The sequence below is a fragment of the Gopherus flavomarginatus genome, chromosome 8 (genome assembly GCF_025201925.1).
Source record: "Gopherus flavomarginatus isolate rGopFla2 chromosome 8, rGopFla2.mat.asm, whole genome shotgun sequence".
Lineage (NCBI taxonomy): Eukaryota > Metazoa > Chordata > Testudines > Testudinidae > Gopherus > Gopherus flavomarginatus.
In genome coordinates, this window is record NC_066624.1 from 108722844 (window position 1) to 108742199 (window position 19356).

The following is a 19356-nucleotide window of genomic DNA, read 5'->3' on the forward strand; positions in this document are numbered from 1 at the left end:
AGACCACATGCACCAACCTGCTAGTGCCTTGGCCAGATTGTTTAGAAATGAATTTGGACATCAGATGACTTCTTCCTTGAGCATTAACTTCCGGGCAAACTCCTCCTAACCGTAATAGTGGTTGCTGGGCACCTCAGACAAGTCTGGGTCTGTTCTAAGCAGAATCCAGCATGATCCCATGCATGGGAAATTCGTGACTGGCCACAATTCAGCTGTTTGGCTGACTCAGCGGCTTCCCTTCCCATGGGAGGGATGCAGCACTTGGGAGGGAATTGAGCACCACGGGTAGCAGTTTGGTGTGGAGCTAAGCCACTGCAGGTAGGGTGACAGTACAATGACAGACAGACAGTAACGCGGTGCTATTGCAGTGCTATAGGGATAACAATCAGCACAGCTAGAGTAGCCATGGGGTGTAATGCAGTGCCCCAGTGGTATTGCAGCACCTCGGGGGTACAGCAGTGCAAGGAATGGAGGGCAGCGCTAGGGGTAATTCAGTACCATGTAGGCAGTGCAGTGCAGTACACCTGGGGCGATGCAGTGTCACAGAGGTGTCGCAGAGCCTTGAGCAGGGAGGCAGTGCAACAGGGTTAATGCAGTGGACACTGGGTCAGTGAAAACATTCTTCCTTCCCATTTGGGTACTGGGCTCTGTCCCTAAGCAGCACCACATCTCATTGCTGTGATTCACAAGCAGGCTGCATGGAGACAGAAGACAATGTCTTGGTACCCGAAAACAACCTGCTGCCCTCCCCCATTCAGAACACTCGATGAATAACTGATTGAGTAAGAAATGTACCAATCTGGTCCTTGCCAACCTCAAGTTCTGGCTGGCTGCTAAAGCTGTCCCTTTCATTCTTTGCTGCTGCCTCTGGGAGAGCCACATCAAAAGACACAGGCTTGGCTACGCTTAAAAGGTTTATCAGTGTAACTACATCGGTATAGCCATTCCAGCAAACCCTCATACGGGAGATCCAGTCTATAGTGGTAAAAAAAAAGTCCTTTCACCAGCATAGCTTATCCCAGTCCCCTGCATGAAATAGGCTGGCAAAATGACATTTTTGCTGCTATCACTGGACTTATGCTAGAACTTTTATTAGCACAGTTGTGTCAGCAAAAAAAATCACACCCCTAACCGACAGCTATGCCGCCAACCCCTCTGAGAGCAGCCCAGCCTTTAGTGATGGCAGGAGCACAGGTTGTAAATCCACTAATGTAAAGGCAATGACAAAGTACAGCACAATGAGCCTCACTCCGATGCCATGCGTCTTAAGAACAATGAATGGCACCATGGGACATCCAGGTCCCTGGCTCCAGCAGTCGCAGCATGGTGAAGAGATGCCATAGGGAACTTGAGAAATACTTCAGGGTTTCCAACACCTGCATCAGCAACAGTGATGTTTTCTCTAAAGAAAGAAAAAGAGTTTCAGTGGCAAAAGTTGGGGAGGATTGAAATGATCCTCTGCAGAGCTGTGAACCTAAACACCAGTGAGCTACTCAGGAGCCAGAAATGAAAGTGATTAGAAACCCAAAATGAAACCAGGAATGAATGAAAAATTCATTTCATTGCTCTAACTCTGTGAAGTGCAGAAAAGTAAACAAACAGCATGGACTGTGAAAAGTGAATGAGTTATTACAGATGATTTGTGTGTGAATGGTCTCTGGCATTGCCACATACAGAGAAAAGCGCAGGATAAATATTGACAAGACAGGGAAGGGGGGAAATGTATGCACACTTTTGATCATATTTGCTGTCTGGACTTTTAGAGGTATACAATGCTGGTAAAATGTGATTGAAGTTATCCTTAAGAGGGAAATGGGGGGGGCAATTTTAGGAGCATAAATACAGCTTGGGAGCTGAGTGGTGACTATAAAGACCAGCAAGAAGGTGTGCTACTGGAACAACAATGGAAGGTTTTAAGATAGAGAGACACTAGGGTTGCCAACTCTGACTGAAGCTATTCTGGGAGATTTTTTTCCCCCCAACATGTCATAATGTCATTTTCTTAAAATATCCTATTCAAATCTGCTGGATTGCTTTCAGTAGTCACTGGGAGATGGATGCTGATTCCAGGAAACTCCAGGCCAATCCTGGAGGGCTGGCAACCCTAAGAGACACAGAGAACAGCCCAAACTCCCCCTGGACATCTAGTGTGCTAGAGGATCTAGTTGCATCTTGGTAGTAGTCGATATGGTTAAAACACTGTCCAGCCTTGCAGTAAGATGGGACCAAACTCTATTATCAGATGATGATAAAATTTCCAACTTCGCAACCAGCTCCGGCAATGTGTTTTTGTAGTGTGGTCAGGCCTATGCGCATAAGCACAAGCTGTCACAGAATCACAGACTTTAAGGTCAGAAAGGACCATTATGATCATCTCACCAAGAATTCCCTGTGTACCACGGAGCCAAACACCTGGTCGTGTTGCCATATGAAACCTAGCTTGCCCAAGGCTAAAGGGTGAAATCAGTGAGTATGGCCCAGAGAGTGAGCTAATTTAGACACCTGAAATCCAGGGATGCCTTTCTCCACTTCTGCAACTACCTAGCTTAGTGGTACTAAGACTTCAGGAGCTCAGGAGCCAAAGGAGAGATCAACATTACCCAAAAGAGCCACAAACGTGTGAATTTTTTCATTTCCTATTTTATATGTATATAATGTACATGTTATTCTCACAGCAAAATGACTGACCAAATATTTTATCAACTACAATTGGTTAATAACATAGTAAAAGCATCCTGATTGGCTAATAACTTAGATTGGCTAATAATTAAATCACACAGAGACACATTAAAGAGCCACTTGAAGTCCATAAGCCTCAGTGTGAATATCAGTGATCTAGATTCATAGATTCATAGACTCTAGGACTGGAAGGGACCTCGAGAGATCATCGAGTCCAGTCCCCTGCCCTCATGGCAGGACCAAATATTGTCTAGACCATCCCTAATAGACATTTATCTAACCTACTCTTAAATATCTCCAGAGATGGAGATTCCACAACTTCCCTAGGCAATCTATTCCAGTGTTTAACTACCCTGACAGTTAGAAACTTTTTCCTAATGTCCAACCTAAATCTCCCTTGCTGCAGTTTAAGCCCATTGCTTCTTGTTCTATCATTGGAGGCTAAGGTGAACAAGTTTTCTGCCTCCTCCTGATGACACCCTTTTAGATACCTGAAAACTGCTATCATGTCCCCTCTCAGTCTTCTCTTTTCCAAACTAAACAAACCCAATTCCTTCAGCCTTCCTTCATAGGTCATGTTCTCAAGACCTTTAATCATTCTTGTTGCTCTTCTCTGGACCCTCTCCAATTTCTCCACATCTTTCTTGAAATGCAGTGCCCAGAACTGGACACAATACTCCAGCTGAGGCCTGACCAGCGCAGAGTAAAGCGGAAGAATGACTTCTCGTGTCTAGTTGATTGATAGTGATTAGTCAGTATAGACAAGGGCAAATTATATTCGGCATTGTGTCAGTTAGTTGTGGGTAGGGGCGGGGAGTTTTATGGGCCTGTGGTGCCCATGCTCCAGCAAATTCAGGGCCCTGGATCCACTAATGTTCAGGGCCAGGTGTCTCCCCTGGTCCCGCATGCCGCCCCCGAGCATCCTTGCCTTACCTATGCACTGGGCAGCGGGTGGCTGCCCCCTGCAGCTCCGTGCTGCACTCCCTCGCCAGCCACTGCTGACTAAGGGAGCAGTGCTGATGACTGGCTGACTGCTGCGCCTGTGGAGGGAGGAGGGGAGGAGGCGCAGCAGCATGGCAGCCCCCCTGCCCCCTGGCAGGCAACTCCAAGGGGGCTTATCTTGTCTGGACCTTCTGAGCCGCAGCCTGGGACTTGCGTGAGTGTCATGTTGGGGGTGGGGGTGGGGAGGGAGCTCGCTGTTGCCAGTGAGGAGAGGGCTGGGGGGAGTCATCCTCTCTGGCCCCAGCCCCGGAGCAGCCTGCCTGCTGCACCCCAAAATGTGAACTTTTCAACCCTGGTCCAGCCCCACCCCAGAGCCCACACCCCCAGCCAGAGCCCTCACTGCCCCCAACCCTTTGCCCCAGCCCTGACCCTCCTCCTGCCCCATGAACCCCTCATCCTCGGCCCCATCCAGCAGCCCTCACCCCAGAACCCCAACCCTCTGCCCTACCCTGAACCTGCTCCCACACTCCAAACCCCTCAGCCCCATCCCATTAATTTTGTGTAATAATAATCAACAGTGGGGAAATTTTTAATAAAGTTACCCAGAAAAAAGGAACAAAAGGGCAATTCATCAAGTGACGGACTGAGTTCGACCTCCAGCTTGCAAACAAGTGCTACAAAAGAAAGATGTGGCAAATCTAACAAATAAGATAAGGAGTTTTCATCAGTCTTGGCTATCAAGATTTACGTAGTTGGAGTCCAATAGCGAATTAGAGCTTTTTGCTTTTGAGGGTTATTGATCCAAGAATGCTGGGTTGATATTCTTAGTTAAATAATTTTTTCTTAGGATAGTGATATTGTGCAATATAGGGAAACTATTACACACTTACTGTTTCCAGTCCATTTTTACATTATTTTAAAAAATATATATTAGCTTACAAGGCAGGTGTGGCGGTGGGAGACGACTTGGACCCATTCTGGGCACCACCAAAAATTATACAAACCTGCTGCCACTAGTTGTGGGTAAAGTCTACTGTGTCCGAGTTTGCCCACCACTAGCTGACATGATGCTGACTACAACTTGTCCTTGTCTGCACTGATGAGTCAGACCTGGCCAGCATCATGTCCCCTAACATAATAGTTAAAAAACGTGGTTAAATATAGTTTAGTTTCCTAGTAAAGACAAGCCTACGTTGAATTACAGTTTTGTCCTTTTCCCCCAGCCTGTAAGTCCCCAGAAAGAATAAAATAATAGTGGCAAAGAAAAGTTTGAACTACTTTCCCCTTCATCTTAAGGGAATGTTAACTACGATTACATTAACTTGATCTGCAAAGCTTTTCTGCGTTTGTCAGCTCACGTGACTCATGGTTCATGAAGATTGACTCCTGCTTTATTATTTTTTGGTCAAAAAACCTGTTTTAATGATTTTAAAATTAGAGGCTCTGATGCCCCATCCTGGATAAATCCCAGTGAGAGCAATTTAAACTCCAGCCTCTTGCTGATTTAACTGATTAGCATGGTAAGCAGATGCAAAGAGCCTTCCCTTCTCTCTCACATGCCCTACCTACACATTGGTTTGGTTAAAGTTTTTACATTGCAGCCTTCCAGTACAGAGTGGGAGGGGAACTAACGTTAGAGACACTGGTTAGTTAGTGACTAAGATGTCGGAGGGGGTTGTGACATCATTCTTTCACAGAAAATGAAGTTACAGGAGCTACTGACACAGCAGATATTTTAAGGTATGCCTACACTTTGAGATGGGATGACATTTTATAACATAAGCTCTTTGAGGCAGGGATTGCCTCTTACTCTGTCTTTGAACAGTGCCTAACATAGTGGGGTCGGGACCTTGATTGGTCTCTAGACACTATCATAATAAACATGATTGATAATGGTAGAGTTGTTAGCTAAAATGTGCTGGATTCATACTGGTCGGGATGTGACATTTTGGATGGTTTGTACAAAATAGGGTCCAACAACAGCAAAGATCATTTACTGTGTCTGATGGAATCTGTCATCTGCATATTTTCATGGCTCTTACATTTTGTGCTATTTAAACTCTGCCATTGGAAGCGAGCAGAACTCATGCTCTGGCCTGTGCTCGGCAAGGATGTCTACACTACAAGTGAAGGTCTGATTGTAGTAAGGGTAGGCATAGATTGTAATGCAGACAGGTATCACCACGGACTCAGAGTGCCAGGGTATGCATTCTGGTTGCTAACCCATGCCATGCCAGCTACTCTATTGTGACTTGAGCTAGATTAAAACTAGCACCAGTATGCCTCGCTGTGCTACTGCACCTTCACTAGCACCGTTGATCTTCCCCACAGAAGAGCAAGTGGAATGAGGTAGAAACAAAGTACAGAGGGTAAAGATGGAAGGAAAAGCGATCATGATGAAGAGACTGGGAAAGAGAAGTGAAAAGTGGGTATTCTTAAACACAAACCAAAAGAAAGGGGAAAAGCCTTACCCAAAGTAAACATTTGACCCTGACAAGGGATCCATGCCTGAGGCGCTACGAAGTTTGTGAGGGTCTTTGCTATCAACTTTATGTGTAAGGAACTTAGATACCATGGTGATGGGCAGCAGGATAAAAGATCGTAGATCAGGGAGGAAACCACCCTCAGGAAACCATCCTCTCCAACCCATTACCAGCCCAAGCCCCCCTGGCATAATTCCACCTAGCCCAGTCCTATCCCCAGGGCTGGGTGGCCAGACCCCCAGGGGTAGGCTGATCTCCAGCCCCAGGCTGGTCCCGGCTCCTGACCCCCAGCCAGGCCATGCGGTAACGTAACGACCCCTCTGACTCCCTCTCCCCAGGTGCACGTAGTTTTCCTGGAGCCACGTGCTGCTGCTCCTTTACCAGCCCCCTTCCCCCCATCCCAGCGCAGCCACCTATTGGTTACATTGCGCCTTCTCCCCAGCGGGCACGACCTCTCGCTGTAACGCGCGCTCCAATTGGTCAGTGGCAGCCCAGCGCTGATTGGTGCGCATTCCGCCCTCGGAGACCGGCGATTGGGCGGCATTTGGGCGGGCGGGCAGAGCTAACCGCGACGCGGGCAGGGGTTGGTCCGGCGAGGCGAAGGGGGGCGGGACAAAGCATAAGCTGAGGGAGGTTGGGGGGAGGGGCGGTGCTCTCACTCTTTCGCTTCAGCGCAGGCCACAGTCGAGTCGCTGCTCCCGGCGCTGCCTGTCGCACTCGGACCCAACCGACCCGGACCGCGCGCCGGCCCGTGACGCCCCCGCCGCCATCATGGTGAAGATCGCCAAGGTGAGGCCCGCGGAGAGCGCGAGGCCCGGAGGGGAGCGGCGCGCGCTTGCGGCGGCCAGGCCCCGGCCCGGGGAACGGAGGGCCCGAGGCGGCCCCTTGCGGGCCCCATCCTTGAGAGGGGCGAGCGGCGGCCGGGCCCCCGTCGGGGGGCGGTTTCTCGGCTCCCCCCGGCTCCCTGAGAAGAGGGGTTTCTAATTCCCCCCGCCGCAACCCCGAAGCCAGCAGGTTTCAAGCGGCCTGTCGCAGCCCCCGAGGCCGGGTGCCGCATCCCGGCTCCGCGACGGGCCGCAGGGCTCGGGGCGGTTTCCAGGCCTCTTTCCGGCCTTTGGGGGGAGGGGGAAGGAGGGTTTCTAGGCTCCCCTCGGGGCTCGCGACGGAAGCTAGGGGGTCGGGGCGCGCGCGCTAGAGAGGAGGCGGGGCCGGAGGCTCGCGCTGCCGGATGGGAAGGCCTCAGGCTGCGTGCGCCGCGTGGGGGGGGGCGGCCACGTGGTGTCCCCGGAGCAGACGCACGCGGCGCGGGCCTGCCTGTCGCACATGGTGCAGGGCCCTTTGTCGAGCCCTCCCGGCGCTCGGGCCGGGGAAGCGCTTGGACTCTCCGCGGCCTGCTCGCGGCGCTGACGGCTCCTCCACGAGGCGTGTGGGCTCCTCGAGCAGCATGGCCCTGTGTGGGCGGCAGGAAAGTCGGGTGTTAGCCGTGACCTCACATAGGAGAGGGATGCCCCCCCCCCCCCATCGCTCGGCTTTATTCATGGTCTGCACGTGTGTTACCCTTACAAACCGAGCAGGTTCAGGGGGACCCCGCGTGGCTCCAAACCTTGTTCCTCCCACGGGCAGAAGTTGGTCCAATAAAAGATAATACCTCGCTCACCTTGTGTGTCAGGTTCATGCGCAGGCATTTTAGAGGATCTGAAAATGATGCATGGTACAGGGTGACGAAGACCAGCAGATTTCTAAATTTGATATGAAACTAATGGTGCTGTGCAGTTGTAACAATTCTGTGTGCAAGCACAATTTGGAAACAATTTTGCTAAAATGGGATTTGGCTTAAATGTTTTACGGCTTTGGTGTATTTTACATTGGTTTATAGACATTTTTGTAAATTGGAAGATTAAATGTGTGAACTTTAATGTATGTTCATATTTTGCATTTTGTCTTTAAGACTGCGAAGAATCAAGCCAAACAGAAAAAAGTGGCTCCTCCTCCCCCAAAGGATGTTGAAGATAGTGAGGAGGAGGACTCCTTAGAGGAAGAGGACAGCAGCGAGGAAGAGGTGATCATTTTACATCTGGGTTTTATTTTGCTCCATGCTACTTTGGGAATAAACTATTTATTTGGGAAACACAACCCAGAAGGCTTCGGTGAATGAAATAGGGGAATAAATACAATACGTGATGAGAAAATACCATAAGTGATGAGACAAGGAACTAGCATTAGCAAATGGATATTTTGAGTGTAGTTAAATAATTTTTCAAATCTGGCGCTGTAAAGGTTTGAGTCTGTTGCGGAAAGGCTGGCTTCTTGAGCGCTAAACTAATTGTATTCTCCTTTCTAATCCTCTCCCATAAAGATAGGGAAGAAAACACAAATTAGCTAACTGGGCATTTCACCAGAAACTAAGTAGTTCTGTCAAAAAGGGCACCTATTAATACTCAGCTCTTACCAAGGGTTCTTAATATTCGTTTCTTTTTATACTTGGTAAACCCACCCCCTCCATATGTCCTAGATGTGAAGGCAGAGAGGGGCCAGAAACAGGCGTAGAGGTGGCACAAGTTCACATGGAGCAGGGAGACTTATATATGTAAATGGGGGACAGTCCTTTGGTTCCTGGTGAGCTGCCAGCGTGGCTTTACAGTTTGGTCATGCGGTCTTTTTAGGCACTGCAGCAGAGAGGCTAGTTGGATGAACGGTTTGGTGGGTTTAATTTAATCTAATTTAGGAGTTGTGTACACTCATTTGACTTGTCTGTTTCTCTAAGGTTGTTCCTCAAAAGAAAGTGGCAACACCAAAAGCAACAGTTACACCTGGCAAAAAGGCTGCCACTCCAGCCAAGAAGGTAGTTGCCACTCCAGCCAAGAAGGTAGTTGCCACTCCAGCCAAAGGAGCTAAAAATGGAAAAAATGCGAAGAAAAAAGACATGGAAGAGGAGGAGGAGGAAGACGACAACAGTGAGGAGGATGAAGATGACTCTGGCAAGTCAAAATTCCCTTTTCTGTTAAATGCTTTGCCATAATTGAACAAAATTACCTCAACCTGAATAGCTCCTATTTGTCCTTATCACAACCAGTGCGCAGTTCAGCACAACTGGCAGCTTTTAGTCCAGTGAGGCACAGGGTTTGTATAGCAAAGGAATAGGGTAGAGAGGTCAGCACTAAAGTAGCAGAGCTGTTTGGGGGAAGCTTCATGGGCTCCCTGTCGTGCATGGTTCACGCTAGTGATTAATTTGTTTTTCACAGCTTTGTTTAGCAATATCTCATAGAGTACATTTCTTGAGCAAACCTGAATTAACCATATAAATCAGGGATGGGCAAACTTTTTGGCCTGAGAGCCACATCTGGGAGGGGAAATTGTATGCAGGGCCATGAATGTAGGGCTAGGGCAGGGGACTGGAGTGCGGTGTATGGGAAGGGGGTGCAGTGTGCAGGAGGGGCCTCAGGGCAAGGGCTTAGGGTGCAGGAGGGGTGCGGGCTCCAGTCCGGCGCCGCTTACCTCAAGCAACTCTGGGGTGACTGTGGGGCTAAGGCAGGCTTTCTGCCTGCCCTGGCCCTGCACCACTCTCAGAAGTGGCCAGCATGCCTGGGAGTGGGGTGGGACAGGCGGCTCCGCTGCATGCCATCTTTGCCTGTGGGTGCCACCCCTGAAGCACCCATTGGCTGCAGTTCCCCATTTCCGGCCAACGGGAGCTGCGGGTGGGCAGTGCCTCCAGGTGAGGGCAGCACACAGAGCCCGCTGTTCCCCTCCCCCAGGGGCTGCAGGCATGTGGTGCTGACCCTCTCTGGGAGTGGAGCCAGGGCAGACCTTAGCCCTGCTGAGCCGCGGGGCTGGCAATCCCGTAGGTCGAATCCTGCCCACAGGCTGTAGTTTGCTCTCCCCTGGTATAAGTGCTCGTTTATAGCAAACAGACTAGTGAGTGATAAACTCTTGTTACAGATGAGTCTGAGGAGGAAGTAGCAATGCCTGTGACGCCTGCAGTCAAAAAGCCTATACTGGCAAAACCTGTGGCAGTATCTGCAAAACAAGAATCTGACGACGATGAGGATGACGATGAGGAAGATGACGATGAGGAAGATGACGGTGTGTAGACTACACTGGTTATGGGAAGGCTTAGAGTATATAATTCTGATCATTTATAAAATGCACACGTTTTTATTTGGCTTGAACCTACAGAGGCTGACATGGCACTAATACTGTACTGAGCTCTTTGTATTATTGAAACTATTTGGCTTGCCCATTTCGCATAGGGCAGACCTGATTTTATAAGGCCACTGATGCCTACAAATAAATCTATATGTTAGAGACATTAACAGTTATTTCCAATTTCTGCTTTCTGTGGTGCTTGTTACTACCTACTGGACACTACTAATGGTAGAGTACGTCTACACTGCAATAAAATGTCCACAGCTGGCCTGTGTCAACTGACTCAGGCCAGCCACAGGTGTTTCACTGCTGTGTGGACATAAGCTCAGAGACCTCAGTCATGTCCAGGACCCAGTTGTGTTAAGCACTGTAAAACACACATTGAGTCTCTGCCCCAAAGAGCTTGCAAACTGAAATGGATAAGACGAAAGAGGAAGCGTGGCCCATTTTACCACAGCAGAAATGAGGGTGGTGAAGATTCCTTGCTCAGTTGCACAGGAATTGCACCATTCCCAAGAAAGATCGTTTGCTTTGATGTTTCAGACTCTGAAGTTGAGGCAATGGACATAACCCCAGCAAAAGGAAAGAAAGCTGCTCCAGTGAAAGCTGTTCCAATGAAAGCAAAGGCAGACTCTGAGGATGACGATGAGGACGACAACGATGAAGATGAGGACGATGATGATGATGAGGAGGAGGAGGATGAAGAGGAAGGTGAGCTGAATGTTCTATGCTTATGTAAATCCCTGCTGCTTAGTAATACACAGAACTCATCTACAGCAGCAGCAGGGAAGAAGTGTGTCCAGCCCTGTCTTCCAAAGCTGGAAGTGATGAACACTGCTTAAAATGATGTGAGGAAAAATCACAATGAAAGTTTCTCAAGTTAGTCAAGTACTGATCCAGCAAGATGGGGCTGGGTGTTTCACTGGATGCCTTGCTTTTTTATTCTAAAATCCTTCTAATGTATTTTCCTGTACCTCAGAGTCTGTGAAGGAACTTCCTGGAAAACGAAAGAAGGAAATGCCCAAGCAAAAGAGTGTCCCAGAAGCCAAGAAAAAGAAAACTGAAGGTATGTTAGTATGGTGCATCCCAGAATGTGAGTGCAGCTAAAGTCAAGGCTCCCCTTACTGCAGTGCTCCAGAGAGAATGTTCAGATTTTCTTCATTTAATGTGGGAAGGTGCTCGCTGGGGAACTTGCACTATGGGGTTTGAATCTTTGGCTTTTATATGGTTCTTCCAGCACAAATGATGAATACTAGGGACTTAATACTGACGTCTGATGTGACGTTGATATAAACTGATGTGCTATAGTCCTCTAGAGTAAGATGCCTCCAATTTGATCATCCTTTTAATTTGCCTAACTTCATTTTTTCTTAAAGAAACTGCTTCAGCTTTCTCCCTGTTCATGGGAAACTTGAACGCCAACAAGGACTATGAGGAACTGAAGACTGCCATCAAGGAGTTCTTTGGCAAAAAAGACCTTCCAGTTCTGCAAGTCAGAATTGGTAATTCCAAGTAAGCTCTTCACTATAATTCTGCTGCCACTGTTTCTTCATACTAAGCTGTAAACGACTGGCACAATTAAAAGGCATATCTGAGACAAACAAAATGTTTAAGTGATCACTGGATACTATGTGGAACTGTTTAGCCCAAGTTCAGCCGTATGCAATTCTGAACAAGGTGGAGCACTTCCTCTCAGGACTGGTAGCTGCTTCAGGCAGCATGGCCATACCAAAGAGGAAGGCTGCAGCCTTCATTTTATGCAATTTACGTATAGCCCTTGTTTGGGCAGCTGAATCTAAGCTATTGTACTTTCTAAAGAGCTATTTTTTGAGTGTCTTGGGGGCAGTTCGGTTTCATTTTTCTGAAAATATTTAGTACTGAACAACTAATTCTTACTAGTTCTGTGACTTGGGGAAGTGTCCATTTGGCAGATGTTGAAAGTGGTTAAGTGACTTTCCTGGGAAGGCACAGGAAATCTGTCCTGATTTGAATTCAGGACTGCTTTAAAGACAGCTACAAGGTGTGCTGGTTTGAGATGTAACTCGGCGATGCATTTGGATCTCTAAATTTGAGTTCTAGTCTGAAAACTTGCTGTCTTAGGAAAGCAATCAACATGACAGTTTCCGTGTCGAGGGGCACAGCTCTTCTGACTACCGTTAGTTGGGTAAGGTTTGTATTTTGTTGGCTTGCACTGTAAAGCTGCTTCAATCGTTAACTCTTTTTTTGAAGGCAGCTCTTAGAGTGCAGTGTACACATACCCTAAGGCTTTCTCTGCACTGGACTTCCGTGAGCAACACATTTGTTGTTCAGCGATGTGGAAAAAACACCCCCCCACGATAAAAAAATTTTTGCCAACCAAAAGTACAAGTTTGAACAGCTACCGCTGCTCGGGAGTGGGAGATTTTGTTTGTTTTTGTCTTCGGGAGAACTGTCTCCTGCTGACAAACAGTGGCTACACCGCATGCCTTTTAGCGGCACAGCTGTCACTAAAAGGTGAGTAGGGTGAACATAACCGAAGTCCAATCCTGATTCAGTTTTGAACCCAAGTCCTCTTTCCGTCCACACACACATCAATCTGACTCGTATCAACAAGCAAGCAGGACTTCAATCCTAAGAGGGCCCTACTGTGATTCCGGTCTAAACCCTTGTCATTTTGCAGTGTGGATGCAGCACAAGCCACAGGCCCAAGTCAAGAGGTCTGTGAAGTGCAGGGTGGGTGCAGTAGCGTGGCTGTAAGACCTGAGTCCAGCAGTCGTAAGCTCAGGTTTCCAGTGCAGTGTGGATGCTTAAGCCTGGGTTTGGAAACATCAGCTCCATAAATTTGGGTTGCACAGACCATGGTTTATAATGCAGTGTAGACACATCCTTATTGACCACACTTCCACAATGTGTTCTGATACTAATTTCAAAGTTCAGTGTAGATATTAAAATCTTCCTTCTTTCAGGCGGTTTGGCTATGTAGACTTCTCATCAGCCGAGGATCTGGATAAATCCCTTGAATTTAATGGGAAGAAATTCATGGGTTTGGAAATCAAACTGGAGAAAGCAAGGAGTAAAGAAATCCTTAAAGAATCAAAGAAAGGTATGAAAAAGAACAAAAGTTAGTTATCTGCTAGATTTCTGGGTAATGTGTCTTGTCGTTTTAAGCAAGCCCGTGACTGACTCTGCTACTGGCCTGTTCGGTTTGGTGTTTTAGTAATACCTGCAGAAATGGTTAATGGCTTTTTTTAAACCATATTTTTGTTGTATCTTCATACTGGTCAAGAGGGAAATTGCACCTCTAGTATAAGCACTTTGTTAATCAGAAACCATTAGATTAGTTTAATGTAACAAGTTCTGGTTGTATTAGTTCACTGCTTCCTTATCAAAGCCTTGTTATATGGGTTGAGATTTTTCAAAGAAGTATGTCTTAAATATGGAGACAGAATTCAATGTGATCTGGATTGTGTTTTGGGGAATGTTCACTTTACCAGCAAAACAGCATCTGGTAAAGATATTTCTGCTTTTGGATATGGAGCCCTTAATGTGTAAAATTCTAGCTGTTTCTGGCACAAATATAAAATATCAACTTTACTTGTGGTTCAATGATATAATTGAATTACTTTAGCTTTCCTGGTGCTGGCATTTTGTTCACTGTGGTACAGTGTGCTAGGGAATCATAATTTTTTTGTCTTTTTATAGAGAGAGATGCCAGAACACTCTTTGTTAAGAATCTACCTTACCGTATAACTCAGGATGAGTTGAGAGAAGTATTTGAAGAAGCGCTAGAAATCAGGCTAGTGGCTGGCAAGGATGGGAACAGTAAAGGGTATGTAGTTGTGATAGTTTAATTTTTTCCCAGACATGCGTTGCCTTTTTAATGTAGACTGATGTCTTTTTGCTATCTTCAACTGCTCATTAGAAAAGTGAAATTCAGTACTTGTCCTGAAAGCATTATTTCGGTTTTAGCTTTTTGCGCATATTCAGTGCTCCCCAAAGAAACAGCTTGTTCATCTGCTGTCTTTACTGTTCTAGGATTGCCTATGTAGAGTTTAAAACAGAAGCTGAGGCAGAAAAGGCACTAGAGGAGAAGCAGGGCACTGAAATCGAGGGTCGTGCCATCATCTTAGACTACACAGGAGAGAAGAGCAATCAAGAGACACAGAAAGGTATTTATACGGCACTATAATATGCTAAAGGTACATGATAGCCAATACACAGATCAACTTTACCAAGACGGGCTAGGTAGGCTGTGATGCTATCATAAGCAAATCAGAGCAGTTCACAGGAAATCCTTTGGGTAACATGGAGGGAATCCTTTGTATTTGTTCCTCTTTTTCTTTCTACTTTCAATCCCATACACTTCATACCATCTTAAATAGTTCCAAAAAATCACAGTGGCTACCATTCTAGTTTCCATATTAGTGGGAAAGAGGTCCATCAGTTCAGACTTGAGTCAACCTGCCCCTATCATGCTGGGCCGTGTGAAACAAGTACCTTCATTCTCTAGACCTTGACCGAGAGAGGGAGGGTGTGGTACATTGGTGAATATTCTTGGATTTGAGGATTTGTTTTGAAGGCTGTTAATGCAGCAGCACCTTGCACAAAGGAGCACTTAAACCATTCTTAAATCCTTTGGAGTTTTAAGTTACACAGCGATTCTCTAGTTCTGAACAATCTTGCTAGATAAATGTGCCGCTCTAAGTTGCCTTTCTCTTTCCTGATAGGTGGAGAGTCAAAGACCCTAATTGTGAACAACCTCTCATACAATGCAACAGAAGAATCTCTTCAAGAACTGTTTGAAAAAGCTTCTGCTATCAGGGTGCCACAAAATAACCTGGGCAAGCCTAAAGGGTGTGTAAGAGTGGAGTTATTTCATCCTCTTCTCTCCCCCCCCCCCCCCCAAACTAGCGAAACCTAAGTGATCCAGCCCTGTAGTAAAGATTTGAATATTGGCAGCATGACTTGTTTCATGCTATTTAGGACCCATATGGGAACAAGTCTCCAGTCTGATCAGAATTTCTCTCCACCTAGATATGCGTTCATCGAATTTTCCACAGCTGAAGATGCTAAGGAAGCTTTGAATTCCTGTAACAACACAGAAATTGAAGGCAGAACAATCAGACTGGAATTCAGCACACCAGCTGGACAGAAAGGCAGCGGTAACTCCAGAGGAGGATTTAGTCGTAAGTGCCCTATGCTTTATCTTGACCTACAGATGTTTTGAGACTTTGGTTCAGCTAGAATTCATGTACACTTAATTCTCTTTCCCAAAAATCATTTCATGTGGACAAATGTTGTGGAAAAGACCTGCTTATCAGATGTTAGGAACAGTGAACAACAGCAAGAGTTACTTTTAAGAGATGGATACGATGACTGAGATACTGATGAAATAATCTCAAAATTCCTCTGGATAGTAAAGTACTGATCAGGCTGTGTTGTTGGAGTTACGATTATGCCTTCACGACTGAACTCATTTTTTGTGAGCATTTCTGTTTGTAAATGCTTCAAGTCCAACAGGACAGTTGTTTTTGTGTGGTTTTTTTTGTTTTTGTTTTTTTTCCCCCCAGGTCAGAAACAAAGGCGGGGTAATGTCTTGGCATAAGCTGCTAATATTTTTATCTCTTTTAAAATCTCGAAAGAAAAACACCTTAGCTGTTTGTATGTCAGTCACTTAAATGTTTTTGGCCTTTCTATTTTAGTAGTTGTGGCCCAGGAAAGTGGCCTTGTAATGTTGATGTAGATAATGGTTTTTATCGGATATCTCAGATTAGTCTACAGTGTTCAACTGGCTAACGTCTCCTTTTTGAACATAAACGGGCTTGATGTATGCGTGGCTGGGAACCTGGCTCATATATCTTACCTAAGGCAGAAACTTTACCAAAGTGGTTGATCTGAAAATGGGTTCTTTTTTTTTTTTTTTTTTTTTTTTTTTTTTTTTTTTTTTAGAACAAACCAAAACACTGTTTGTCAAAGGCCTTTCTGAGGACACCACAGAGGAGACGTTGAGAGATTCGTTTGAGGGTTCTGTCAATGCCAGAATAGTCATGGACAGAGACACTGGCTCATCCAAAGGGTATGTTAAATTCTGATCTGGGGATTATATCATTGGAACCTGGAAGAGGTCTGGATTTAATCGATTGAAATCCCAACTGATCTCAGATTGGTGGTGTTAACATTGGCAGCTAGTTGCGAAGAGGAAACAGACATGCAATCTTGGATATTCTGTTACACCTGGGAACAGTAAAGGTGTAACAGCCTCCCTTCTCAATGAGCTCCTTCCTGCCGTAAAATCAGTGGCAGCCTGTGGATTCGCATGAGAAGAAAATTAAGTGCTCAGTGCTGGCATATTCACCATCTGGCTTCAGATGGATGATTAGCCAAGGCTGTGCGACACTGTTGATGTGTGTTGTTGTGTAACAAGCTGTGCTTAGTCCCATGGACGGTCATGAAAAATGATGGTGTAGATCTTCTGCTCTGACTGCCAGTGGGCCAATATTAATAGTGCAAACAGATCCTTCATGACGAGGTTTTACACTGCTGCTCCCTCCTTCCTCCCCGCCCCCTCCTCCTGTACTCATACCAGTTCATTAAATTGAGCCTCTTATGGGATATTTAAACGTCACAGCTTTGATCCCTGGGCCGACATTAGACACGCAGTAATTTGGACTGAAGGTGTTGTGAAGAAGCAGCATAGTCTAGGGTTCAGTATGGAACTTGCCTCCTTCACATTTAGCATGCTTACTGCAAGGAGCAGGTTAGACAAACAAGGCACATTTAAAATTGGCATGGTGTTAACAAGCTAGAACTTTGAAAGACTAAAGCTTATAGGATGGTGGGAATCCAAATACAGTGGAAACTCCATCCCTCTTCCCCCTCCCCCCCCCCCCCCAGCGCGTTATCTTTTTAAATGCATAAGTTACAGTGTAACTCTTCAGTATGCATGGTATTCTGGTGAAGGGTGGAACTGCTGCGTGGCTCACTTTGATGGAAGGTGAACTCTTGTCTTTTCACTATTTTGCATAGATTTGGGTTTGTGGACTTCAGCTGCCCAGAAGATGCCAAAGCAGCTAAAGAAGCAATGGAGGATGGAGAGATTGATGGAAACAAAGTGACTCTTGACTATGCCAAGCCCAAGGGTGATGGTCAGCGTGGCGGTGGATTTGGCGGTGGATTTGGTGGTGGATTTGGCGGACGTGGAGGAAGAGGAGGACGGGGTGGACGAGGTGGATTCGGTGGACGAGGTGGCGGCAGAGGATTTGGAGGTACGAAGGAAGTATAACCAAAGCTTGGCATGTTATCAGCTTCAGTCTTTGACTTATCTGAAATGTTGCCTGACTAATCCGAGGCCAGGCACATAACTTTCAGATTCTCTGAAGTGGCGCATTGGGATACTAACTTGCTTTCCCTTCCATGTGCTGTCCATGTACTAACTTCTTGCAATGTTGGTTCCTGATCTCTTCAATTTCTTTCCAGGTAGAGGAGGTGGCTTCCGGGGAGGCAGAGGAGGAGGAGATCACAAGCCACAAGGGAAGAAGATAAAATTTGATAACTAAGCAGTCCCTTTTCCTTCCTTCCTTCCCCTGCTATCTGAAAGGACTCTGGGGTTTTTATTCTGTCACCTTGTTTTGACACGGAGCCTTCTGAGGACATTCCAAGAAGCAAAGCAGTACTGTGAGCCACTTGGGAAAAGTATCATTTCAAAGAGAGCGGCAGCTTGACTGCCTGGCTATTCAAGTGAACTTTTTAAAGAAATGAGTGCTAGATGTGGGAGTTTCCCCTTGTCTGTGAGTTGTCTTGAATTTATAACGTTTTACCCCATGTACAAAAATATTTTTTTCCCTATAAATTTCCGTAGGTTTTTTGCTGTAAAAATGCAGACCATTTTATCATTTTTTGTGCTTCGGCACCCTGTCTCAGACAGATTAAAGGGCCTGAACTGGTGCACGTCGTCCTGCCATTCTTCATCAGGTGCTGAGGAGTTAGCAGTCTGGGACAGGAAAACAAGCGAGCTCTAGACTAGAGCCCTGCATGGGATCGGTGTAGGGTCCCTGCAGCAGGACTGGGATCCTGCAGGACCCACTGTTATAACAGGAGTGGGTGGGACGGGATTAAAAGTAGTCCCATGCAGGGCTCCACTTGGGATGGACATTTGAAGCTGTTTATATGTAGCAGTACTAGTTTGTCTAAGATCTCTGCTGTGCCACCTCTTGATGCTCAAAGAGCACGCACTCTAACTCACCACAGAATGGCTGTTCCAGATCCCATTCCTGTGCTCGCAAGCCTCCAGAATTGCAAGTTGCTGTTTGGAAGGCATGTAGCCGCTCAGTACATAGGATCACTCTGATGGTAGGGTGGACAGGTCTAAGATTTAAAAACTCCTGCCTGTGAAAGAGAGTGGAGGGAAATACAATATTATGGCTTGGGCAAATCATACGTACATTCCTGGTGTGAAAGGGCCCAGTGGTGTTAAATGGCCCAGAACACTTGCTTTAGCTCTGTGCCCCATATGTTCAGAGTTACAGAATCTAAACTCATAAGTGAAAGTTTCTAGCTCTCTTGGTTAGGAATAAAACCTAAATATACACTGATGGAACTTCATCTTCCCAGAACGTTAACCAGCTTCATTGCTTTAGTTCTAACAACTAATGCCTTAACTGCATGTCTGTTTCTTTGCTACCTGATGTATATGGGGCTGGGAATTAGGACTTCCTGCCTGGAGGAAAGGAAAATGTGGAGGAAAGGAAACCTGTCTCTGCTCCTATGACTCAAGTAATGGCGGTTAAACTAAACATTTCACTAAATAAAACTTGGCCAGCTAGACAGAGCACATCAATTAACACAAATCAGACTGTTCCAAGTTTAGATGTCATGTAGTAATTAAGTTAACTGTCTGATGGAATATCTCAAACCAGACAAGTCAGGGAGAATTTTAGAGGCTTCCTGAAAGATGCTATTCTCTAATGTAACAAAACTCCGAACAGTGTGAGCCTGCCACTTCTGTCAGTTGCTGTAGAAGCTTATTTGAACATCTGCACACCATCTGGAGAAGGTAAGAGATCCATGACAGAACAAGTCATCTTGTACCTTGCTTTGAATGCAAAGCTGATAGAGCTGAAATGCATCTGCC

General features: G+C 46.3%; 1 protein-coding gene, 1 long non-coding RNA gene and 4 other non-coding genes across 6 annotated transcripts; 5 read left to right on the plus strand and 1 right to left on the minus strand.

Annotated features, from left to right (window-relative positions):
* Window positions 1–1070: 1070 nt before the first annotated feature.
* Window positions 1071–6860, minus strand: LOC127056276 (uncharacterized). Its single transcript, XR_007775767.1, has 2 exons — window positions 6764–6860; window positions 1071–1402 (listed from the first exon to the last, which is right to left on the minus strand). It is a non-coding gene; the product is annotated as an uncharacterized LOC127056276 (long non-coding RNA).
* NCL (nucleolin) lies at window positions 6801–18170 on the plus strand. The gene is made up of 15 exons (XM_050963811.1): window positions 6801–6893; window positions 8053–8163; window positions 8869–9082; window positions 10041–10184; window positions 10791–10958; window positions 11227–11313; window positions 11624–11759; window positions 13193–13329; window positions 13929–14055; window positions 14262–14395; window positions 14954–15080; window positions 15261–15412; window positions 16176–16302; window positions 17253–17491; window positions 17703–18170. The coding sequence occupies exons 1-15, from the start codon at window positions 6876–6878 to the stop codon at window positions 17780–17782; spliced, it is 2001 nt and encodes a 666-aa protein (XP_050819768.1). The 5' UTR covers window positions 6801–6875; the 3' UTR covers window positions 17783–18170.
* Window positions 11067–11147, plus strand: LOC127057378 (small nucleolar RNA SNORD20). The gene has a single exon (XR_007776101.1). It is a non-coding gene; the product is annotated as a small nucleolar RNA SNORD20 (small nucleolar RNA).
* Window positions 11483–11550, plus strand: LOC127057376 (small nucleolar RNA SNORD82). The gene has a single exon (XR_007776099.1). It is a non-coding gene; the product is annotated as a small nucleolar RNA SNORD82 (small nucleolar RNA).
* Window positions 15591–15659, plus strand: LOC127057377 (small nucleolar RNA SNORD20). The gene has a single exon (XR_007776100.1). It is a non-coding gene; the product is annotated as a small nucleolar RNA SNORD20 (small nucleolar RNA).
* LOC127057371 (small nucleolar RNA SNORA75) lies at window positions 16488–16625 on the plus strand. Its single transcript, XR_007776094.1, has one exon. It is a non-coding gene; the product is annotated as a small nucleolar RNA SNORA75 (small nucleolar RNA).
* Window positions 18171–19356: the final 1186 nt, after the last annotated feature.